Source organism: Trachurus japonicus, chromosome 24 (genome assembly GCF_045865225.1).
Source record: "Trachurus japonicus isolate A0001 chromosome 24, Traja_1.0".
In the NCBI taxonomy this organism is placed as follows: domain Eukaryota; kingdom Metazoa; phylum Chordata; class Actinopteri; order Carangiformes; family Carangidae; genus Trachurus; species Trachurus japonicus.
The window spans coordinates 3,207,911-3,234,211 of NC_140930.1; the positions used below are offsets into that span (position 1 = coordinate 3,207,911).

The following is a 26,301-nucleotide window of genomic DNA, read 5'->3' on the forward strand; positions in this document are numbered from 1 at the left end:
AGATCTGGATGTGTTTGACCTGAAGAAATACTCTACTTCAGATGAGGCTCTTCTGAGGCTGCTGCCAGTGGTCAAAGCTTCAACTAAAGCTCTGTATGTGCACATATACCCATCTACATTTACTGTATCTTCGTCTTTTGTCATAACAAAAATAGAATTATTTGTTTACTTTTGTTTTCCTGATTCCTCTTCAGACTAAGTGGCTGTAACCTCTCAGAGAGAAGCTGTGAAGCTCTGTCCCAAGTCCTCAGCTCCCAGTCCTCTAGTCTGAGAGAACTGGACCTGTGTAACAACAACCTGCAGGACTCAGGAGTGAAGCTGCTGTCTGGTGGACTGGAGAGTCCACACTGCAGACTGGAGACTCTCAGGTCAGGATACAGATGTTTGTTAGACAGCTTTAACACCTTTCTGTAAGTTGTTGGTGATGATGCTCAACATCTGTTGAGATATTCAGCGGCCTGTTGAGATTCTCAACATCTCTGTACACATGATTTTGTAAAATTGGGGGTTTATTATATTTTCTATCTCCAGTTTGTCAGCATGTCTGGTCACAGAGGAAGGATGTGCTTCTCTGGCCTCAGTCCTCAGCTCCCAGTCCTCAAGTCTGAAACACCTGTACCTGGGTAACAACAACCCGCAGGACTCAGGAGTGAAGCTGTTGTCTGGTGGACTGGAGAGTCCACACTGCAGACTGGAGACTCTCAGGTCAGGATACAGATGTTTGTTAGACAGCTTTAACACCTTTCTGTAAGTTGCTGGTGATGATGCTCAACATCTGTTGAGATATTCAGCGGCCTTTTGAGATTCTCAACATCTCTGTACACATGATTTTGTAAAATTGGGGGTTCATTATATTTTCTATCTCCAGTCTGTCAGCATGTCTGGTCACAGAGGAAGGATGTGCTTCTCTGGCCTCAGTTCTCAGCTCCCAGTCCTCAAGTCTGAAACACCTGTACCTGGGTAACAACAACCCGCAGGACTCAGGAGTGAAGCTGCTGTCTGGTGGACTGGAGAGTCCACACTGCAGACTGGAGACTCTCAGGTCAGGATACAGATGTTTGTTAGACAGCTTTAACACCTTTCTGTAAGTTGTTGGTGATGATGCTCAACATCTGTTGAGATATTCAGCGCCCTGTTGAGATTCTCAACATCTCTGCACACATGATTTTGTAAAATTGGGGGTTCATTATATTTTCTATCTCCAGTCTGTCAGCATGTCTGGTCACAGAGGAAGGATGTGCTTCTCTGGCCTCAGTCCTCAGCTCCCAGTCCTCAAGTCTGAAATACCTGGACCTGGGTAACAACAACCCGCATGACTCAGGAGTGAAGCTGCTGTCTGGTGGACTGGAGAGTCCACACTGCAGACTGGAGACTCTCAGGTCAGGATACAGATGTTTGTTAGACAGCTTTAACACCCTTCTGTAAGTTGTTGGTGATGATGCTCAACATCTGTTGAGATATTCAGCGGCCTGTTGAGATTCTCAACATCTCAGTACACATGATTTTGTAAAATTGGGGATTCATTATATTTTCTATCTCAAGTCTGTCAGGATGTCTGGTCACAGAGGAAGGATGTGCTTCTCTGGCCTCAGTCCTCTGCTCCCAGTCCTCAAGTCTGAAACACCTGGACCTGGGTAACAACAACCCGCAGGACTCAGGAGTGAAGCTGTTGTCTGGTGGACTGGAGGGTCCACACTGCAGACTGGAGACTCTCAGGTCAGGATACAAATGTTTGTTAGACAGCTTTAACACCCTTCTGTAAGTTGTTGGTGATGATGCTCAACATCTGTTGTGATATTCAGCGGCCTGTTGAGATTCTCAACATATCTGTACACATGATTTTGTAAAATTGGGGGTTCATTATATTTTCTCTCTCTAGTCTGTCAGGATGTCTGGTCACAGAGGAAGGATGTGCTTCTCTGGCCTCAGTCCTAAGCTCCCAGTCCTCAAGTCTGAAACACCTGGACCTCAGTAACAACAACCTGCAGGACTCAGGAGTGAAGCTGCTGTCTGGTGGACTGGAGAGTCCACTCTGTGGACTGGAGAATCTCAGGTCAGGATACAGATGTTTGTTAGACATCTTTAACACCCTTCTGTAAGTTGTTGGTGATGATGCTCAACATCTGTTGAGATATTCAGCGGCCTGTTGAGATTCTCAACATCCCTGTACACATGATTTTGTAAAATTGGGGGTTCATTATATTTTCTATCTCTAGTCTGTCAGGATGTCTGATCACAGAGGAAGGATGTGCTTCTCTGGCCTCAGTCCTCAGCTCACAGTCCTCAAGTCTGAAACACCTGGACCTGAGTAACAACGACCTGCAGGACTCAGGAGTGAAGCTGCTGTCTGGTGGACTGGAGAGTCCACACTGTAGACTGGAGACTCTCCGGTGAGGATACAGCTGTTTGTTGGACAGCTGATCTTCAACATCCTTCTGTAACTTGTTGGTGAAGATGCTCAACATCTGCAGGATTTTACTGTTAGTGTGATTTTCTAACATACTTGACTCTATCACATTTTCTATCTCCAGTCTGTCAGGATGTCTGGTCACAGAGAGAGGCTGTGCTTCTCTGGCCTCAGCTCTGAGCTCCAACCCCTCCCATCTGAGAGAGCTGGACCTGAGCTACAATCACCCAGGAGCCTCAGGAGAGAAGCTGCTGTCTGCTGGACTGAAGGATCCAGACTGGAGACTGGAGACTCTCAGGTACAATCGTCATGTAACTAGTCCTTCATACTTTTTGATATTTCAACAATTCAAATATCAAAATGTTCAGCCTTTTCGGGACAGGTGTGCTATGTCTTTTCTCTTTTCAACTATTCATACTTTTGCAATATTCAACTATTTCTGATTTTTTTTTCCCCATAGAGAATGCATTGGAACCGTCTTGAAACTCTTCAAATCTTCTTACTTCTTTCAGCTTTTAAAGTGTCCACATACTTTCAGCTAGAGACTTCATTCAAATTCTGAGCTGTAGACAAACTTTCTAAGTATTCCTCTATGACTCAGCTTATTGATATCTTCAACAGTTTCTGATATTTGGCCGCTTTAAAATCATTAAGTTTTTTGACAAAATCCAGCTTTATAATGGGTGTGTGTTGCGTCTAACGAGCAGGGCTTAGAGTGAGTGACATCATCGCTAGAGTGAGAGGGATCGAAAAAACATTCAGGATTTTTTCTGGATAAATTGCCAGCACGGCCACAAATTAAACTCTAGACACATGATTTCCTCACTGGTTTGTAGCCACACTTGTCGTGTCTCATTTGATGTGCTCAAAACAGCAGACAGACTTACAGAATTGTCTCTATGAGCCTAATTGTGCAGCTAGACCCGCTCCAGTGGCTCATCCACTTCAATATAAAAGTAGGAGCTGATTTTTTTAGAAAAACAGAAATGCCCCCCTTTTCTACCTTGCGACCCTGAGAAAAGTTTTTGCCCTACAAACATTTAATGCACATCAATGTGCTCAGGAAGGTCTCCTTGCCCCAGTAGTCATGGCCACATTCTGATAAGAGGTACGGTTCTCTTTTACTGGGCTGTTTTGGGAAGCTGCACAGAGCTCAAATCTCTCTGCTCTGCTCTGTGTAGTGCAGTGGCCAGCTGTTGGGGCCAGCTCGTTATCAAAGTCTATAAATAGAACAGTGCAGGTGCAGCCTGGCCGCTCGTTAAGATGTTTTTAAACACAGCCCCACACACACACATGATAAACCAGACTGACAGAGGATGTCCAAGCACAAACACAGGCATCACATTCACACAGACAGACACACACAGACACTCACACACAGTCACACATGCACACATACACAAACACACAAACACACAAACACAACACTGTTCCACACAGTAAAATGTAAGCAGTTAGTTGAGTCGCCATGGTAACTTCTGAGGGCAGGCTGCCAATCAATCAGATCATTAGGGAGAGAGGAGTTCTGTGGCTTTCTGCACATGTACACGCAGACAGAGAGACCGTCAGACACACACACACACACACACACACACACACACACACACACACACACACACACACACACACAGGTTTTCAGCTCACATTCATCAACCTCTCAATTATTTTATACTTTTGATGTAAACATCTCCAACAATTTATATTTTTCTCATGAATTTAAGTTCAGACGTTTAGTCTTTCCAACTCTATTAATAGTAGTACAATTACAGGTGGAGCCTGGGACATAGGACGCAGCTTTTAACATCTATCTATCTATCTATCTATCTATCTATCTATCTATCTATCTATCTATCTATCTATCTATCTATCTATCTATCTATCTATCTATCTATCTATCTATCTATCTATAAACCCTTTGTCTCTTTTTTTCTCTCTTTTTCTTTCTTTCTTTTACTCCTTCATTTGTATTTTACATAACTTCTTTCTATCTTTCCCTCCCTATCCATCCATCCATCCATCTACCTCTTTCTATCTATCATCCCCTCTCTCTTTTTCTTCTTTCTTTCTTTCTTTCTTTCTTTCTTTCTTTCTTTCTTTCTTTCTTTCTTTCTTTCTTTCTTTCTTTCTTTCTTTCTTTCTTTCTTTCTTTCTTTCAGGGGCGTCACTAGGTTTTAAGGACAGGGGGGGCTTAGCCCCCAGTAGATGCACAGGATGTGAGCGAATGTAGTGCGCAAGCACGAACTTTCACAATGGCCCAGAAAAAACACAATATTTAGAATTTAGAGTAAATTTAGAGTATTGAATCATGGGCTAGTTGAATCTAAGAATAAGTAAAGTAGTACATCTAATGAGTAACTGGGTAAAAGTAGATGCTAAAAAAAGTGAAGCTGAGTAATTTTTCAGGGGTTTGACTATCATGGATATGTCCAGGTGGACTGGAAAACTAATTATATTTCACTAGTAGCCTGTGTCATAATGGTTATACACTCCATCCAAATACAGCTGTTTTTGGCTCATTTTGATTTCACCCAGACCTCCTCACATTTTCCAATTCAAATAAGACCAGACAACAGAAATGAAGTGTGACTCCAACTGGAGCAGATATTTATGGTAAAGAGTGCACATTTCACCCTAGAAACCCCTTCATCTTCTACACAACCAGGACCTTCACAAGAAATTTCAGATTTTTTTTTTTTCTGAGCTGAAATAGACATTGGGGGGTTGTGCAAATGACTGACCCTGAGAATCATTTTAATTTGAATATTCTGCTTTTATTAGTAGTTTTATTTGGACTAGGTTTAAAAATATATATATATTTATACCTAGCCTATATTGTTATCATGCTGTTTTTATATATTCCTGTGTCTTACCTGATCTTCTGCATCTTCAGGGCATGTCTCAGTCTGGCCTCTCCCTACAGCATTTCTCTCCCTGTCTGTCTGTGCTGCCTGCAGTGTCACCAGATATCATTAGTATTTTAAATTAATCCATTAAATAATCTGTTTTTACTGCTAAATGTTATTTTCTTTAACACAGCCAAGCTAAAAGTACCAGATGAATGTTACAGTAACACATTACACACATACACAGCACATTGCCTACACACACACACACACACACACACACACACACACACACACACACACACACACACACACACACACACACACACGGCACATGAGACAGAGAGACAGACAGAGAGAGAGAGAGCACACACATGATGACAGGAGTGTTCAGGATCCCCGTTTAAAAGTTTTCCCCACCAGAATCTAGCCGAATTTTGGAGCATTATTTAGCCCGTTTTCTGACAAGCTATCACGACATGGCTGGTACCAACAGAAGCCTAGCGTCTCCTGGTTTCATATAATATCTGTATTCACTCTAGCTTTAAAACTGATCCGTTTACAACGCAATTAATATTTCACATGAATTCAAATTTTATCGCGGTCATTTTGCCAACACTACTATTTAGAGATGTAGTAGCTTACTGTCTGATGCCTGCTAGTCCTCTTTTAGCTACAGGTGGACTGACTCTCTCCCTCTGTTGACATCAGAGCTCCTGTAGCCCGTCACTGCAGACTCGGAGCGGAGCTTCAAACAAGCCGCCGCTTACATGGGCGCAACCAACTCACAGCTGGGAGGGGGGTGGTCACACACTCAACAAACTAATTAAATTAAACAAATCAGAAATAACAAGAGACAAATGCGGTGACCGCTGGGGTTCTTAAAAGGAGAATATATGTCACATATATATATATAAAAAAAAGGTCACATAATAAAAGAACACCAAATTATTTGGGGGGGCTTAAGAATATTTTAGGGGGGCTTCAGCCCCCCTAAAATAGGCCTAATGACGCCACTGCTTTCTTTCTTTCTTTCTTTCTTTCTTTCTTTCTTTCTTTCACCCCATTTCTTTTTACTTCTTTGTTTCTTTCTGTTTTTCTTTCTACTCCTTTTCTCTTTCTATGTTTCTACCCCATTTCTTTCTTTCTTTCTACTGCTCTCTGTATATCTCTCTTTCATTTATCCACCCCAATTTATTTCCTTCTTTCTTACTACCCCTCTGTCTATTTCATTCATTCTCTATTCTCTTTATGTTCTATTATTCTGTTTTTCTTACCTTTTTCTTTCTCTATCTACCCTTCTCTCTGTGTCTTCTTTCTTTCTGTCCTTTTGTTCTTTCTTTCTTTCTCCATCTACCCTTCCCATTTTCTTTCTTTCCTTCTGTCCTTTTCTTCTTTCTTTCTTTCTTCAGCTCATTCAGCATTGCTTTCAGCATTCACACCATTTCCATTCTTGGAAATGTTTTTTCTATTTTTCTATTTCTATTTTTCTTTTCACACTATTGTTATTCGGTTCTGCCATTTTCTGCCTTTCTTCGTCATGTAACTAGTCCTTCATACTTTGTGCTATTTCAACAATTCAAATATCAAAATGTTCAGCCTTTTCGGGACAGGTGTGCTATGTCTTTTCTCTTTTCAACTATTCATACTTGTTGCAATATTCAACTATTTCTGATTTTTTTTTCCCCATAGAGAATGCATTGGAACAGTCTTGAAACTCTTCAAATCTTCTTACTTCTTTCAGCCTTTAAAGCGTCCACATACTTTCAGCTAGAGACTTCATTCAAATTCTGAGCTGTAGACAAACTTCTAATGTATTCATCCTGTATGTACAACTTTTTCATAGCTTGTACCGTTTTTGAGATAAATCCTTTAAAAGCACATGAGGATTTCTGACAAATTTCACACTTTTCAATGAGTGTGTATGGGGTTGGGTCAGAGTGAGTGACATCATCGTTAGAGTGAGAGGGATCGAAAAAACATTCAGGATTTTTTCTGGATAAATTGCCAGCACGGCCACAAATTAAACTCTAGACACATGATTTCCTCACCGGTTTGTAGCCACACTTGTCGTGTCTCATTTAATGTGCTCAAAACAGCAGACAGACTTACAGAATTGTCTCAGTGAGCCTAATTGTGCAGCTAGACCCGCTCCAGTTGCTCATCCACTTCAATATAAAAGTAGGAGCTGATTTTTTTAGAAAAGCAGAAATGACCCCCTTTTCTACCTTGCGACCCTGAGAAAAGTTTTTGCCCTACAAACATTTAATGCACATCAATGTGCTCAGGAAGGTCTCCTTGCCCCAGTAGTCATGGCCACATTCTGATAAGAGGTACGGTTCTCTTTTTATGGGCTGTTTTCGGAAGCTGCACAGAGCTCAAATCTCTCTGCTCTGCTCTGCTCTGCTCTGTGTGCAGTTGGTCCAGCTGTAGCGGCCAGCTCGTTATCAACGTCTATAAATAGAACAGTGCAGGTGCAGCCTGGCCGCTCGTTAAGATGTTTTTAAACACAGCCCCACACACACACATGATAAACCAGACTGACAGAGGATGTCCACGCACAAACACAGGCATCACACTCACACAGACAGACACACACAGACACTCACACACAGTCACACATGCACACATACACAAACAAACAATTCCATTCCATTCTTCATTCTTCCATTCTTAGATAATAATTTAAAATATTTTTTAAATGCAGCCAGGGAGCTCTCTGCTCTCATTCAGCCCAATGCATTTTTTTCACAGCAGCAGGAGAAGGAGCTCAACTTTGTAACTTGCTGTTAAGTGCTTTTTAATTCATTTTAATTCACCAAAAAATAGTCACAGGTCACAAAAAAGTCCTCTTCTTGCTTGGTGTGGCTAATTTCTGCACTTTCCTTACTTTTTTTTTAAGCATCATTGAAAATGATTCATTCATCAAAGTCTCATCCTCTTCTGCACAATTCCACTGTAGTGTAGGGGGTAGGGTGGCCGCTTGCCAACCCCAAGGTCACTGGTTTGAATCCAAGGGAAGAACTCTTGTTATGTTATGTTGAATTCTGCTCTCCTCCCCCGCCTTCAATTGGTTACAGGTGTTTGTTATCTCCTTGATTACTCATACCAGTTGGCAGCACATCATCACATTACAATGAATGACAACGGTCTTGAAAGCAGTGTGCTCTCTGTAGCCGAGTGGCAGAGTAAAGGCTTAATGATCAGAGGGTCATGGGTTCTATTCCTGCCTCAGTCATTTCACATCATTGCTTGACTTTTGATTCCAATTATTCAGCTGTCATTGGACAGTCTTTGATTCCTCATAGTATAAAGCTCATTGTAACTCAGGTTCTCTGTGGCCATATGGTTAGTGTGTTAGGTTACCACTCATGAAGTTGTGGGTTCAATTCCTTCCATGTACATGTTTCTTGTATGCCATTCCGCATGTCTTTGTCAATTTATTCTGCTAATTCAGCATTGGGTTTCAGCATTCACACGCATGTTCCGTTAGGAAATGCTGTTTCTAGTTATTTTTCATCTTCCGGACGCTTTTTCGATTCGCTATTTTCACCTCAGGCACCTTTTTTTATATATTTTCTTCATTGTGACACATTTTAAATACAAACAAAGATCAGACACAGATTAATTCAACAACATTTAAAGAAAAATACTTTGACAGAAATGACACACAGGAACATTTATTCTCCGTGAACCTCAACTTTATAATTTAAAATTTTTTAACATTACATTCTCAAGTCAAATCATTTGATTTTGATTTATCAGGGACTTTACAGTCTGCAGCATAAGGCCTCTGTTTATTTGTCACATTTAAATATTTAAATGTGTTACATTTTGGAACAGCAGGACCCAAATGCAGACTTAATTGTCAAAGGCATTTATTTAGAAAAAGGTTTATAAAAGGAAATCAAAGTACAATGAAAACAAAGTAGCAACAAAAGAATGAGCCTAAGTCTCGGACAGGGGGTAAACAAGGAATCCAGTTCAACAGAAAATAACAAAGTACAAAACAAGGGACTAGAAATACAGAACTCTATAATTTATTATTTGTTCATAAACATGAGGTGCATTTTTACCATGGTCCCGTCTCAACCTAGCCTCGTAAACTAGGGATGGGACGAAATATCGTTTGGCGAAATATCGCGATACAAAACGTGACGATACGCATCGAGTTTGAAAAAAATGGATCGCGAAATGAAGACTAGATGGCACTGCCACATGATTTGTATAGTATATAAATAATTTAGTGTGTGTGTTTGTGGGGCCGGCATGCAGTCTATGGTGGCAGGCTGGCAGCACCATCTGCTGGTCAAGCAGGGGAAAACTAAATGGAAAAAAAAATTACATCCGGGAACGGTGCAGTGCGTCACGTCACAGTCAGGTCACAGCGCATGCTGCAACAACAACACTGTACAGCAAGCTAACAAACGTTAGCAGCAACTACCTTGCCCTCAAACTGCCGGACAATGGAGTCGAATGAGGTCGAAATTGAGGACGCTCCGCCTGGATACAGGTCATTTGTCTGGCAGTATTTCGGCTTTCTCATTAAAAAAGACGGCAATAGAGTAACTGACAAGACTAAGACTGTGTGTAAGCTATGCTATGCCGTCACTCCGTACACCACCTCCAACACAACAAACATGAACCACCACCTTCAACGTCACCATAAAGATGTGAAGACGGCCCCAGAGAAAACAAACCTACCGAAGGGACAGCTGACCATGAAACAAGCACTGACACCAACTCTACCCCCGTCAAGTCCGCGTGCAAAACAGATAACCAGGCTCATTGGCGAGTTCATAGCGGACTATATGGCTCCATTTAACATTGTAGAGAACAGAAAATTCATCCAAATGTTCAAGGTGCTGGAGCCCAAGTTTAAGGTGCCATGCCGAGGACATTTTTCAGAGAAGGTAATTCCGGAAATTTACAATGAAACCAAACAAAGCGTGAAAGAGTGTCTCAAAAATGCCGACTGCATCGCCCTGACCACCGACGGCTGGACGTCGCGTGCAACACAGAGTTATATCACCATCACGGCACAAGTCATCGACGAGAAATGGGAGAGTAAAAGCTTTGTGTTGCAAACTCGTGAGTTAAGTGAAAGTCATACTGGTGTTAACATAGCTCACGAGTTGAGAAATGCACTGAGAGAGTGGGAGCTAACGAGGCCACAAACAACCATCGCTTGTGTCACAGACAACGCAAGCAATATGGACATTGCAGTGAGAGAGAGCGGTCTCCATCCTCACATCAAGTGCTTGGCGCACGTTGTGAATCTGGCCAGTAAGCGAGGCTTGGCTGTATCCCGCGTCGCGCGCCTTCTTGGCCGTGTGCGAAGAGTAACTACATTCTTTCACAAGAGCACCACGGCCACCGCCATCCTGGCCAACAAGCAAACCCAGTTGGAGCTGCCTCGGCATAAGCTCATCACCGATGTCCAGACCAGGTGGAATAGCACATACAAAATGCTTGTGCGCTACCTGGAACAACAAGCAGCTGTCTCCGCAGCGCTGAGCAGCCCAGAAATCCGAAGGAATGCGAGAGAAATCGACACCCTGGATAACACTGATATATCAGATGTAGAAGACATAGTGAAACTGCTTAAGCCACTGAAGACAGCCACGACAGTTTTCTGTGATGAAAAAGAGCCCACTATTTCACTTATAATGCCACTGAAGTACATGATCGAGCAAAGCATGTCACCAGACGAAAATGACACACAGACCATCGCCAACATGAAAAGCGCAATCCTACTCGACATCTCGGACCGGTATTCTGGGGACTGTAATGATATGCTGCAGGAGTGCACAGCGCTTGACCCACGATTCCGAAGCCTGTCCCATCTGAATAATTCAGATTCAGATTCAGATTCAGCTTTATTTGTCCTTTGCAAGGAAACTTGTTTTCACCCCCGTACGCCACACACAACCTCAAGATACATAAATACATACATTACATTACCCACCCATACACATTAAACAGGAACACACATTGAGCGACGCAATCTATTTAGTTCTGTTATAGCAGAGGGGACGAAGCTTCGGCTGAACTTGACCCTCTTCCAGGTCAGGGACCTGTACCGGCGGCCAGATGGAAGCAGCACAAAGTACGGGTTTAGGGGGTGACTGGGGTCCTGGGTGATGGTGAGTGCTCTGCGTGTTATGGCTATGGTGTTGAGGTCAGAGAGGATGGGGGTGGGGAGGCCAATGATTTTGGCAGCTCTGTGAGTGATTTGTGTCAGTCTTTTTGTGTTGGGGGATGACAACATGTTGAAGAAACAGGAGGAGCAGTAGAGGAGGATGGGCTGAATTATGCTCTTGTACAGTAACAGTAGGAGGTGGGGGGCCACTGAGAGAGCTCTCAGTTTCCTGATGGCAGAGAGTCTTTGTTGGCTGCGTTTATGGATGTTGTGGATGTGTGATTCAAAGGTGAGTTTATTGTCTATAATGAGTCCCAGGTATCTGAAAGTATCTACCACCTCTACGGCTTCTCCGTTGATGTTGATGGGGTTGTGGGTGGGGAAGGGGGTTGACTTGCTTGTGCTCGGGGAGGTGATGACCAGTTCTTTGGTTTTGGACACATTGAGGGGCAGATGGTTGTCAGAGCACCACTGTGTGAGGTGAGAAATGGAGTTCTGGTATTCTGTGAGTGAAGTGTCTAAAAGTCCAACTACGACAGTGTCATCTGAGTATTTGAGATATGTGTTTGTGGGTGAGGGGCTGATGCAGTCATTAGTGTAGAGGGTAAACAGGAACGGGCTCAGCACACAGCCCTGTGGGGAACCGGTGTTGGTGATGGCGTATGATGATGTCACGCTGCCCACTCTGGTGGATTGTGGTCTGTTGCTGAGAAAACTGTGAACCCAGTGGATGAGGAGTGATGGGATGTTCAGGTGATGGAGTTTCCTGATCATCAGGTGGCGCTGGACGGTGTTGAAGGCGGAGCTGAAGTCAATGAAGAGAAGTCTGGCGAAATTACCGGGGGTTTCAAGGTGTTGGAGGAGTGAATGAAGGAGGCATGCCACAGCATCCTCTGTCCCCCTCCTCACTTTGTATGCAAACTGGTATGGATCCAAGTGTTGTTCAACAGATGGGAGGATGATGTCAAGAACCAGTTTCTCCAGGCATTTCATTGGAATTGAGGTTAGTGCAACTGGACGGTAGTGGTTGGGCTCTGAGGGGCGGGGTTTCTTGGGCACTGGGATGATGATGGATGTTTTCCCCAGGGTAGGTACTGTGGCCGTCCTGTAGGACTCCGAGAAGAGGGAGTGCATGATGGGGGCGAGCTCCGTGGCACACTCCTTCAGCACCCGCCCCTGGATACCGTCTGGCCCTGGGGCCTTGCCAGGTTTACATCGGCCCAGCTGCCGACGTACATCCTCCACCCTAAAAGGAGCTTGATGCACTGGCTCCGAGAGGGGGAGGGTCTCCAGCAGCGCTTTACACTCCTCTGAACAGTCCATGGTATCGAAACGGGAATAAAAAGTGTTCAATGACTCAGCAAATGTTGTAGGGTCATTTATTGCAGCTGACTTGGGTTGTGGGTCCAGGCCCGTGAGTGTTCTCACCTTCTGGAAAGCTTGCCGGGTGTTCATGGAGCTGAATTCTAGTTCCAGTTTTTCTTTGTATCTGAGTTTTGCTTTGTAGATTTCATTCTTTATCTGTCGTGTTATGAGTTTAACTGAAACCCAGTCCTGTTGTTGAAATGCCTTCTGTTTTTCCTTAAACCGGTGCTTGATATGTGGTGTAATCCAGGGTTTTGAATTTGAATATTTCTTGAAGACCTTTACTGGAATTGTTGTGGAAATGCAGAATTGAATGTAGTCCGTGATGACAGAGAGCCTTTCATCCAGGCTCCCACCAGAAAAGACGTCCCAATCTGTGCAGGCCAAGGAGCCCTGCAGCTGTGTGATGCTGTCCTCCGACCATTGGGGGGCGCTGTATGTCTTGGGCTTGAGCCTCTTCAGTTCGGTCCTGTAAACAGGAAGCAGGATGATGACGTTGTGATCACTGTAGCCAAGCGGTGCCTGGCAACGGGAGATGTATGCGTCCGGGATATTCCCATAACACAAGTCCAGTATGTTATTCCTTCTCGTCGGTAAGTCCACGTACTGGTGGAATGAGGGCAAGACTTTGTCCAGTCTGCAGCTGTTAAAATCACCAGTTATGAACACCGGAGCGCTCGGGTACTTCCCCTGCATGTCGCTAGTGGTACTAGCAACTATCTCAGCTGCTTTATTAGCATTAGCGCTAGGTGGAATGTACACACAGCTGATGACAACAGTGGGGAATTCCCGAGCCAGATGAAAGGGACGCAGGGACAGGGTCAACATCTCCACGTCAGGAGTGCAGATCTTGCTGTGTGTCTTGATGTTCTTACACCACCTGTCATTGACGCACATGCAGATCCCTCCACCTCTCCCTTTACCGGATTTCTTCGTGCGGTCAGCCCTGATGATGGTGAAGTTTTCCAGGTCCACCTCAGCGTCTGGTGTCGCCTCGTCCAACCATGTCTCTGTCAGGGCTATGACAGAGGCTTCCTCGTAGGTTCTCTCCACTCGGCATGGAGTACATCCATTTTGTTCCGGAGAGAACGAACATTGGACATGATGATCAAGGGGAGAGGGGGTTTAAACGGCCGCTTTCTCAGCCTAGTCCGGACCCCCCCTCGCTGTCCTCTCTTCCTTGGTCGAATTTCTGCCGGCAGGACGCTGGATGGCTTAATCCCGCAGGGCAGAGAAGAGCGGATTTGAAGCAGAGCTTCCCTGGTGTAGGTGAGTCCATGATTGTCCCAGGACTCTGGGAGTAACGCTCGGCTATTCCTTGTGATAATCCATAGGATGTATAGTACGATCACGGTCGCATTGTGTACTTTCACCCACATAGTGACAGCTTTGACACATAAAAAGAAAAACGTATAACAACCCAACAAAACGCCGACAGATTACTTGAGGTAGACAAACGTACGAGCGGTGTCGTCGCAGCCGGAGCATGCGCCGTTCAGCCAAGCTGTGTCTCCCAACAACGCAAGTCCGTCTATGCCCGGATACGTGAAAAAGCTGCAGGACTTCATTTGCAACGCAACCAGGTAGACTAACTTTCATTGAGAAAAAAAAAAAAAAAAAAGAGGTGTGCTGAGCGTGTGTGTAACTGTGTATGTGTAGGCTACAGCCTGAAAACTTATTTCTCATATCGATTGTTTTTTTTAAATTAGTCGATCCGAGTGAATGAGAGGGAGGGAGAGAGAGAGAGAGAGAGAGAGAGAGAGAGAGAGAGAGAGAGAGAGAGAGAGAGAGAGAGAGAGAGAGAGAGAGAGAGAGAGAGAGAGAGAGAGAGAGAGAGTGTGTGTCTGTGAGTCTGTGAGAGAGAGAGTGAGGGATTGAAAGACAGAAATGTTTGAGCTAGTTTTTCTATTTTATTTTTTTTAGACCAGTGACACTGATGAAAGAACAACTAGGGCCAGTGCTTCAACACTAGGGGCAGCAGCAGCAGAGCAGGCCGTGGTCATGATTGAGACAGCACAGGGAGCAGAGCAGAGCCAGGAAGAGCCAGTAGAAGGAAAAAGGCAGATGCAGGATGTGACACAGCCTCCCCCACCAAAGAAGACAGCGCTAGAAGATCTCCTTGGGAGCTCCTACACTACTCTTGAGACAGTGCAGTCCAGCAGAGGGATTGAAATGGAGATAGTCTCCTACAGAAATGGGATTCCTATCCCACTCAACAGTAGTCCACTTGAGTGGTGGAAAGTTAATGCATATGCTTACCCCATACTTGCCCCCCTTGCCAAAGCCTACCTTTGCATTCCTGCTACGTCAGTGCCCAGTGAACGGGTCTTTTCTACGGCAGGAGACATTGTGTGTGCTCAAAGATCACTGATTACACCAGAACATGTTGATATGTTAGTTTTTCTGAAGAAGAACCAGTCCTAGGCCAGGGCCATGACTTAAGAGAGGCTGAGCTAACTTAATCTAGGGTTAGAGCACTAAGGGAGTGTTCTTGTTTGTGTTTGAACGGTTGGGCCGTGTGTTTCCCTGTGTGCAACTGAAACAAAAATAAATAAGTTGTAATTACGCAGTAATAGTTTGTCTTTTTTTCTTTTTTGATATCGTATCGTGACGTATCGTTTCGTGACCCTGGCATATCGAGGTGCATCGTATCGTGAGTTTAAGTGTATCGTCCCATCCCTATCGTAAACCAGCCTCTCGCGGAAATGCATTTCATTTCATTTCTCGGGAGAGTCTGGCCTCATCCCCGGGAGAGTCTGGCCTCATCCCCGTTTGGGGTGGGCGGGAGTAGTAGCGTTGACAGACAACCCCATTCAGCCAATCAGCAAGTTGGTGTAATGACGGGGCTTTGCACCAGTCGGTCCCTGATTGGCCAAAGTGCTGTGTCAATCACAGCGGCGACGCTGATTTGCTCGGCCTTCTGAGGGTTTCAGGCCAAACTCTTACAACAGGGATGAGGCCAGACTCACCATCAGAAATTAAATGAATTGCATTTCCAGGAGCGGCTTGTTTACGAGGCTAGTCTCAACCATACCCCATATGTGTACAGTTGAGACAGAAACCCATTGATGATGACTGAACATCAAAGGTAAAAGGTCAAAGGTCAAAGGTCTCTTTATTGTCATACAACACATGTTAAAAACATGGGATGAACGAAATTTCGATGCCCTGGTCCCGTGCCAGCCCACTAAGATAAATAAAAATAAATAAGTACAATAAATAGAAACTGTAATTATGGTAATGTCATTTAAAAACATACAGTAAAAAAAAGAAAAAGTGCAATAAATAAAAGATTAAAGATACAACGACAATGACAGCAGCAGCAGCGCCCTCTGGCAGTTTAACATCAATTGTAAATTCAATAAACTTTTTAAAAAATGACAATTTGACAAGATATTTTAATATAAATTCATTCCTCTTTTTTGAAATTAAAAACAATGGAATATTATTGTATTAATAATGTAAATATTATTATATTATAATCATGTAACATAATATTAAAGCAGAAGTAAGCAATATTTTTGCGTTAATATAAGTCTTAAATAGTTATATCTTCCGACAGCAATCACTTACATAGAGTGTTTGGACGGAAACACGGGTCTGTCAGTCACTCTGCTCTGCTCTGAGCCGAGGAGAAAACTTTTCTCGTATCCTACAGTTTTTATCCAATGAGGAGAGAGAACGGCATGCAGGGCTGTGTGTGCAGCCAAGGGATGCGCGTGAATGTGGTGACGTAGGGACGAGGACTGTTATGGTGCGTTCAAGGCAGCCCGTGTTTTTCCGACCTGTGAACTCGTACCAGTTCGATCCTGTACGAGTTCACGGGTCGGAAGTTACGAGTGGCCGTTATAGTGACTTTCACAGGTGAAACAGGTCGGAAAAACACGAGTGGGTTGCCTGGAACGCTACAAAGTCCTAAGTTGTGACATGAAGCTGTAATTTACGGTTTCCGATCATCCTTGGCGACATGAACCACTGCTCACTGAATAAAACTCTGAGAGACTTTTTTTTTTAACCCTATGTCACATGCCCCACCAGGAGCAACAAGATCCTTGACAAATGTTTTGTCAATGTCAGAGAGGCATATAAGTCATTACCCCTCCCGTCCCTGGGTGCATCCGATCATAACTGTGTGCATCTCATTCCTGTGTATCGCACTGCATTAAAAAGAGGCAAAGTGCAGAACATTAGTTTTAAGGACTGGAATGACAGTAATGCATGCCAGACTCTTCAAGGCCTCCTCGATTCTACAGACTGGGACATGTTCATTGAATCCTCGGCCGACATAGATGAACTGACAGATGCCGTCACAAGCTGGACTTCATACTGTGAAAGCATTGTCATCCCTATTAAAAATGTCAGAGTATATCCTAACTCTAAACCATGGGTGTCGAAGTCTCTTAAAACACTTCTACACAAGAAGAATAAAGCCTTCAGGGAGGGTAATAAATTAGAACTGTGCAATTTGCAAAAAGAAATTAAGAGAGAAGTCAGAGCTGGAAAAATGAGATACAAGAACAAAATAGAAGCCCAACTCAGAACAAATAATCTGGGCTCAGCATGGGAGGGCATGAAAACAATCACAGGACTGAACAACAGTAGTAGAGGAAGGGACTTGTTGCCCAATTATAACTCTGATCACCATCTGGCTGAGAGCCTTAATGCTTTTTATGGTAGATTTGACAATCATGATTTAGCAGTAATCATTCTGAGCTTAAAAATAGGCTCCTGTCAGCTCCTCCTTTGAATCCTTTTTTCAATGAACTAAGTGTTATCAAGTGTTTTAAAGGGTGTAAACCTAAGAAGAGCCCTGGCCCGGATAACATTAATGGTCGCCTTTTAAAGACCTGTGCCGAACAGTTAGGCCCCATTTTTAACTATATATTTAACTTATCTCTCACACAGCAAAGGGTACCCTCTCTCTGGAAGCAATCTACTGTTGTGCCAGTTGCTAAAATCAGCAACCCAAAAACACTTAATGATTTCAGACCGGTGGCTCTAACCTCCTTGGTTATGAAACAGTTTGAAAAATTAATTAAAGCAGAGCTTGTGGTCAAAACTGAGAACCTGCTAGACCCTCTCCAGTTTGCATATAGAGCTGGCAGGGGCGTTCAAGATGCAACTGCCACTTTTCTTAACCTCCTGCTCAAACACTTAGGGGGTAGTAAAAATCACGCCAGGTTGCTTTTTATTGATTTTTCTTCAGCATTCAACACTATCCAGCCACATGTCCTAGCTAGAAAACTAGTTGACTTTTTTGGTTTGGATCTATGTCTGGTAGGCTGGATTCTTGATTTCTTAACAAATAGATCTCAACGAGTAAGAGTTAATGGGATTTTGTCCAGCACCTTGTCATCTTCCACCGGCTCGCCTCAGGGCTGTGTATTATCTGCCCTCTTGTATATTCTATATACCAATGACTGTCGCAGCCGTCACATGAACAGATCCATCATTAAGTATGCCGATGATTCACTTACTGTCAGCCTGCTACATGATGATGAGGACAGTCATGGTCCTGTTCTTGATGACTTTCTGTCTTGGTGTAATGACTCCTTCTTGCAACTTAATGTAACAAAAACAAAAGAGATCTGCATCGATTTCAGGCGTACCCATCCAACAGTGTCATAAACGGTGAGAAAGTCGAATTTGTAAACAGGTATAAATACCTGGGTACAATAATTGACGATCAACTGAAATTTGACCTCAACACTGAAATGTTATGTAAGAAAGGCCAGCAGCGCCTATACTGCTTGAGGAAGTTGGCCAGGTTTCATGTGGACAAGATGAAAATGTTTTATTGTGCCTATATTGAGTCTGTCATCTCTTTTTCCATTGTCTGCTGGTACGGCAATCTTTGCATCAGAGATAAGAATTCCCTCGGAAGAATTGTGAAAGTGGCCTCTAAGGTTGCAGGCATCCAGTTTGATGGCCTGGACCACATATTTAATAGACAGGTGCTCATCAAAGCTCTGTCCATTCGCTCAGAGGATGCCCATCCCTTGTGCTCAGAGTACAGGCTCCTCCCATCAGGCCTTCGCCTGTGCGTCCCTCGGGCCACAAAAAATAGATACAGACTTTCCTTTGTGCCTGTCTCCATTCGAGCACCGAATGCCTCACAATAATGACTGGTTGTAACCTGTTTAAAGGGATAGTTCACCCTAGAATGATATTTCGCTCATTATCTACTCACCCTCATGTTGACTAAGGGCTGGAAGAATTCTCAGAGTCCACCGTCCCTTCTCTGAGTTACAGGGGGTCTTGGCGTAGCAGTGCATGTCCATATAACGGGACAAAGGGACAAAGGGACACCAGAGCTCTTCGTAAAAAAACACACACAAAAAAACATCCAAATACCTCCATGATGCTCGTATGTAATGTCCGTCTTGTGCTGAAGCCCCAAATTGCGTAATTGTCCCGAAAAAAATTAAATAAGTCCACATTCCAAGCATGTTTGTAGCGGAAGCTTCTCGAAGCTCCTCTTCCTGGTCCGTCCAAATCTCGCGTGATTTGCGCCGGCGTCAGTGCGGTTACTGCGAATCACGCGAGATTTGGACGGACCAGGAAGAGGAGCTTCGAGAAGCTTCCGCTACAAACAAGCTTAAAATATAGACTTATTTAATTTTTTCGGGACAATTACGCAATTTGGGGCTTCAGCACAAGACGGACATTACATACGAGCATCATGGAGGTATTTGGATGTTTTTTTGTGTGTGTTTTTTTACGAAGAGCTCTGGTGTCCCTTTGCAACCGTTATATGGACATGCACTGCTACGCCAAGACCCCCTGTAACTCAGAGAAGGGACGGTGGACTCTGAGAATTCTTCCAGCCCTTAGTCAACATGAGGGTGAGTAGATAATGAGCGAAATATCATTCTAGGGTGAACTATCCCTTTAAGTCTGTACTGGCCACCGTACTGTCCCAATCATTTTGCTCTCCTCTGTATGAGACTGCACTTTATCTGATGCACTTTACTTGACCACTATGTTCTTAGTGTTATCTTGGATCTTGTATTCTGTGTTTTAACGGTATTTCCTATATTTATCTTTTATATGATCACAATTAGTGCATATTTTATTTATATTGTTATTTATAATGATGCGTTTCTATGTCACTATATGTCTTTGTGTTGTATGTTTTTTACCTTTATGTGATTCTATGAGCTGCAATCCAAATTGCCCTTTGGGGACATGAAATAAACTGAACTGTTTCAAAAGCCTGCCTGGAACGCAGCATTACCCAAAACGACCGGATCACTTACTTCTGCTTTGATAGTATATTTTAATATAACACTGTTCACAAATATCACAAATATTAAATGTTATTTCCATTTTATTTCTTTGTGGTCTTATTATGACTTATAACATGTTATTGTTAGCCTAAGCTGCACAATTTAGGAGCATGTGATGTAATAGAAAAAACAGGGGTTGTTTGGATAAACTACGCTCATGTGTGGGTGAGAGCAGCAGGGAGACTGGGCTGGAGCTCGGTCTCTGGAGAATTCTGAGAAAAAAGTCAGAACTCACTTATTTTTATTTTGGGTTATCTTTGTCTAATGTTAAAACTTGTCTGATGATCTTAAACATTGAAGTGTGACAAATATGCAAAAAAGTAAGAAATCAGGAGCAGAGCAAATCCTTTTTCACAGCTCTGTAAATGACAGTAAACACATAGAATCTGCTGTTAAACTGATCTGTGAACAGTCAGTCAACACTTCACTGGTTTAAATGTAAATTCACTTCATTATAAGAGACGACTTGTAGTGACCTATATTTCCCCTTCTGTTGAGGAACATCAATAAAAACACAGAGAAGATCAGTGGTGACTCTTCTTCTTCTTCTGACAAACTGCTTCATGTTGAACAGTTTAGATATAAAATCACTCTGACTGTGCTTCTTCCTCCAGGATGGACCATGGTGGAGAGCACAGGTTAAAACCTGGTCTCAGGAAGTGTAAGTGTGGATTTAATGTAACTAATGACCAGACAGCAGCTCTCTGTCAGTTTGTCTTTAAATACAACGTTGATTCAATAATCAATCAATGAACCATCAGATGATGAACTGCAGCTGTGTTGTGTCTTGTTCTCTCCATCAGACGCCTGTGAACTGGAAGTGGACATGAACACAATGAACAGACGCCTCAAACTGTCTGACAACAACAGGACGGTGACATGTGTGACAGAGGATCAGTCATATCCTGATCATCCAGACAGATTTGACTACTATTCTCAGCTGCTGTGTTCAATTGGTCTGACTGGTCGCTGTTACTGGGAGGTGGAGTGGAGTGGAAGGGTTCATATATCAGTGAGTTACAGAGGAATCAGAAGGAAAGGAGACAGTGTTGGCAGTGTGTTTGGAGGAAATGATCGGTCCTGGAGTCTGAACTGCTTTAATACGCTTTACTCTGTCTGGCACAACAACAGAAAAACATCCATCTCCTCCATCTCCTCCTCTGTCTCCAACAGAGTAGGAGTGTATGTGGACTATGATGCTGGCTCTCTGTCCTTCTACAGAGTCTCCTCTGACTCACTGATCCACCTCCACACCTTCAACACCACCTTCACTGAACCTGTGTATCCTGGGTTCAAGATCTTTTCTGGTGCCTCAGTGTCTCTGGTTGATGTGTAGGATGGAGAGTCTCTGGAAGTGACAGCAGCTTCGGTCCTGTGCTTTAAATGTTGGTGGTGGACGAGGTTTCACTTTGCTTTCTATTTGAATCTGTTCAGAATCATGTTAATAACACATTCATGTTTTTTGTAACTCTGGAAACTAGATCCAGATCCACCACCACACTGATGGAGGGAAAAATAACAAATGTGTTTCCAGAGAGCATCAATTATTATTGTTATTATTCTATCATTATTATGGCTATATTATGACCATTATCTGATTAAGTATTCGGATGATACAGCACTAGTGGCACTGATGACGGAGGAGCAGCGGCCAGAACTTTACTCTGACAGTGTAAAGCAGATGGTGCACTGGTGCGAAAAGAACGCCCTCATCCTGAACTCAATCAAAACTGAAGAAATCATCTTTGGAAACAGTAACTCTGCTTTAATCCCAATAACTATTCACAACAAACCCATCAAACAGTCTCAATCATTCAAATACCTGGGAGTTTATGTGGACAGCGCTCTCTCCTGGTCAGACCATGTCAACTACATCTGCAACAAGGTACAACAAAGAATCCACTTTCTGAGGAGACTCAGATCTTTTGGAGTTAGTAGAGACATTCTACATCTGTTCTTCTGCTCCACAATTCAATCTGTCCTGCTGTACGTTTGTCCGGTTTGGTTCTGTGGTCTGTCTGTCCAGCTAAAGGGCAGGATACAGAGACTCCTGAGAATCTGCTCCAAGCTGGCAGGCGTATCTGTGGAGAGTGGCTTTCTCCACAGTTGGACTGAGCACTCCCTGAGGCTGGCCAGGAAAATCACACTGGACCCTGCACATGTGCTACACGAGGAGTACCAGCTCCTGCCCTCTGGGAGACGCTTCAGGGTTCCACGCTGCAGGAAAAACAAATATAAGTTTTCCTTTGTCCCTCACTCCACGGCTCTACTAAACAACTCGCGCTGACCCCCCCCCCCCCCCATATCTTAATCATGCACACACATTCACACCCACACATTACGGGATCCCTGGACTCTTGCACACACCTTGACTTTTACTTTTATTTATACGTATGATGCTTCTTTTTTAATGTATGATTTGTCTAAGTATGATATGTGTTGAGTGGGATTGTGATGATTGTTGAGCTGCTGTGCAGCACAAATTTCCGCAAGGACAATAAAGGTCTTTTAAGTTTAAGTTTTAAGTTTATACAGATCTTTTCTTCAAACTGTGCTGATTCTACTGATTGCCAGACTCTTTTTTACCCAGCTGTGTGAAACAGAAATAAAACCATTAGCAGCAGTTCACCTGCAGGTGTCAGTGTGGTTCAGGTGAAACGAGACACAGCTCGAGGCTTCAGGTGAGGAGAGTTTAGGTGTAAATAGGTGACTGTTTCTTTGGATCAATAAGATGAATTGTGATGTTAATAGAAATGAACAGGTTTGATTCCCAGTGCTTCGATTCAAGATTTCTATTTTTTATCTTTCTATTTTTTAATTGTTGTTCAGTTTTATGTTGAAATATGTGACCATGAGGAAGAGGATCCAAATCAATTAATAGAATAAATCAATGGTTATATTCAGATGAAAGTGTTGGTGCATCAGTCTGATCTCATTAAGTTTAAAGCTTTTACAGGTTAAACTGAATAAAATGTTTATTGTTTGTAAATTGTAATTAAATTCATCATAAAAGACTGAACAGCTTCATGACCAATGTTCCTTTAAACGTATTAACAATAACAATATTACAGTAACAATACTTATTATTATGTGATCCTTTGACCAGATGTATTCAGTCTCAGGTTTAAACTCTTTTTCTATTTTTTATTATTAAATCTACATGAGATGTTAAAATATGACAAAAATGAGTCCAATTACACTTCATCTCAAACTATCAGCACCAACAATAAGACTGATATCATTTATACTTTATGTAAAAAATAAAACATAACAATCATGACACAAATCAACATTGAGAATCTGTACAACAATAAACCTCTGACTCATTACAGCTGTAATATGATAATATGATGATAATAAAACAAGCTGAGGTCTGAAGAGTCTTTGTTCTCTGTGTTTCCTCTGCAGACAGAAAAGGGGGCGGAGTTATAGATCTACCTGTTGTGACCTCACTATGACCTCACTGTAAAGTTTATATGTGACTGACACAGTTCCTGTCTGTTTAATGTGACACTGGAACGACCTTGAAGACGATAAATCCACTGCAGCTTCATAAGAACATTAACGTTCTTCAGTTACATGGATAAACAATATAAACATGGAACAGAAACACTAATCAATATGTAGTTTGTATGAATGCTGATATATAACTCGTATACAGATGTTTTAATCAATAACATGTTTTAATAATAAAGCCGTTAGTGGTTTAATTAGCGAAGCTGCTGCTGCAAAAAGGAAAAGGAACATTTCTGATGTGTCAGTCTGAGACCTGCTGAGCTGCTGCGGACAAAGGAGGAAATATTCTGGGTTGTTTGACGTCCACAGAGGAGGAGGAGGAGGAGGAGGAGGAGGAGGAGGAGGAGGAGGAGTGTGTGCAGAGAGCATGGTGGTCCATGTTGGTCCACCTCGTCTGTGTGAACTGTCCTGACGTCCTTTCACATTCACCAGCAGGTAAACACACAGTGGGAGAGCACAAACAGGAGGAAGAGGAGCCCACGAATCCTCCTCCTCCTCCTATAGAAACAGTTTGTGTAGTGATATGTGGTAGCAGACGGTCACCCATAGGTGTCAGTATAACCTCAAGGGACCTCTCGCGCTGAACTCTGAGAATAAGCCGACGGAGGCAGAGATATTCTTTAGCTTCTTTAAGCATGTTTATTCGAGACTAGCACACACTCACATATTTCTTGTGTCATGGCGGAATTAACTTCCAGCTTCCCCAGTACAGAAAAACAACACACTGGGCGTGGCTTAAACAAAATGTGATGACACAGCATGAGCTTCTGGCCTTTACACTTACGACTCACATTATTACACAGTCTTATGTTGTGTGTATCATAACCACTGAGTACACTAAATAAAAGAATGTCTCTTAACAACTCTCATACAAAGTTTTCGTTGGGCGATGAACCGGCCTCCCGGGTCTCCAGATGCACTTTGAGGAATAAAATCCACCATTTAATTTTTTGGTGAACTATTCCTTTAAGACCAGTTGGTGCAACCGGCCCCTGGTGATCCTTCCTCTGACTCTGAATTTGTCCACTAGGGGGAGCCACTGGAGCTCCCCTTCTTACAAGGTATTTTTGTGACAGTCAGTGAAGTGGACTTATCATCTGTTCACTTTCCCTGCATCAGTGTCATGACACAAACCAGTGGTTCTGGTGGTACCAGCAGCTTTTAGCTGAATAGTTTCACCTGTGATGAGCTGAGTGGCAGTGGCTGATTGTTGTGTGTGTGTTGTGTTGCAGTGATCAAGAAGTAAAACTTGGAACTGTTCAAAATGGGAAGTGACATTAAACATCATAGACAGAGCAACCACACAGAAAAAAAAACAACAACAGGAAATCACTTCATTACACAATGTAAACACAGTGTAAAACAGAAGCAAATATATTACCTTGGATTTTTAAAAAACACATCATATAAAATGAGAAAAGTGCTCTATAAATGTAAATCATTATTATTATACAGTGACTATGGAGCGAAAGAATCAACCATAATCTGAGCTCACGTTCACTTAACACCTGAGGAGAGACAGACAGAGACGTGCTGCATTTTGCACTTGAGTTAAATTGAGCATCAGCTGTGTCAACCACAAAGTCACGTGGTTGTGGCTAGATGGGGTACATGAGCTGCAGGAAGTATGGAGTTATTTTTGTCTCATAAATACCTGTAAATGCACAGAGGGTGATCTACAAATGTTCCTTGGTTTGCACACGTGTTTTGCTATCCACAAATACAAATGTCTAATTTGTAACTTGTATTTTGGTTTTTACAAATAAATGTGTATTTGTAAATATATTGGGTATTTGTAAATGTATAATTTGCCATTTGTAAAAACAAAAAAGCCATTTGTAAAACCTAAAATTCTGTTTGTGAAGTGTGACTCTGCATTTGTGGATCACCATTCACACACACGCATCTCTTTCCTCAATGACGTATTTCTGAGACATTCCTGTCGAGATCCACACAGATCCACAAACTCACAGCTGCTGATTCACAAAAGGCCGCTCTCCTCACCAGTCACCATGAGGGGCAGTGGTGGCGACTAGCTGAATTAAAACTAACGAAGAAGACTGCTACTGGCTTATCTCAAGAAATTATTTTCTTCTCCAGAGATGCAGTGGGGAGATGGGAGAAAGTTCCACAAAGTCAACTATCACTGCAGCCCTTTGTATTGGGCAGGTGATGAGCAGTGCCTGGTTTTCTCCACACATACCGCTTAGAATTAATGCTAATTAATAATTAATGCTAATTAATAATAAAAGTTCAATCTTCCTCTCATCAGACCAGAGAATCCTATTTCTCATAGTCTGGGAGTCCTTCATGTGTTTTTTGGCAAACTCTATGCGGGCTTTCATATGTCTTGCACTGAGGAGAGGCTTCCGTCGGGCCACTCTGCCATAAAGCCCCGACTGGTGGAGGGCTGCAGTGATAGTTGACTTTGTGGAACTTTCTCCCATCTCCCCACTGCATCTCTGGCTCAGCCACAGTGATCTTTGGGTTCTTCTTTACCTCTCTCACCAAGGCTCTTCTCCCACGATTGCTCAGTTTGGCTGGACGGCCAGGTCTAGGAAGAGTTCTGGTTGTCCCAAACTTCTTCCATTTAAGGATTATGGAGGCCACTGTGCTCTTAGGAACTTTGAGTGCTGCAGAAATTCTTTTGTAACCTCCAATGAAGGAGTAGAACCATCTCAAGGAGGATCAGAAGAAATGGACAGCATACGAGTTAAATATGAGTGTCACAGCAAAGGG

The 26,301-nt window shown here is 43.0% G+C and overlaps 1 protein-coding gene and 1 pseudogene across 2 annotated transcripts in view; both read left to right on the forward strand.

The window, feature by feature from the left end:
* LOC146961146 (neoverrucotoxin subunit alpha pseudogene) overlaps positions 1-21,444 on the forward strand; it is a 105,563-nt pseudogene extending 84,119 nt beyond the window's left edge. The window contains exon 3 of the transcript XR_015035204.1: positions 20,850-21,444. The product of XR_015035204.1 is annotated as a neoverrucotoxin subunit alpha pseudogene (transcript). The remainder of the gene's footprint in view (positions 1-20,849) is intronic.
* Positions 1-26,301, forward strand: part of LOC146961147 (uncharacterized) — a 119,785-nt gene that overhangs the window by 56,205 nt on the left and 37,279 nt on the right. The window contains exons 7-9 of the mRNA XM_085771670.1: positions 195-368; positions 1,880-2,053; positions 2,217-2,390. Of these exons, the coding sequence (XP_085627796.1) occupies positions 195-368; positions 1,880-2,053; positions 2,217-2,390 (522 nt within the window). The remainder of the gene's footprint in view (positions 1-194; positions 369-1,879; positions 2,054-2,216; positions 2,391-26,301) is intronic.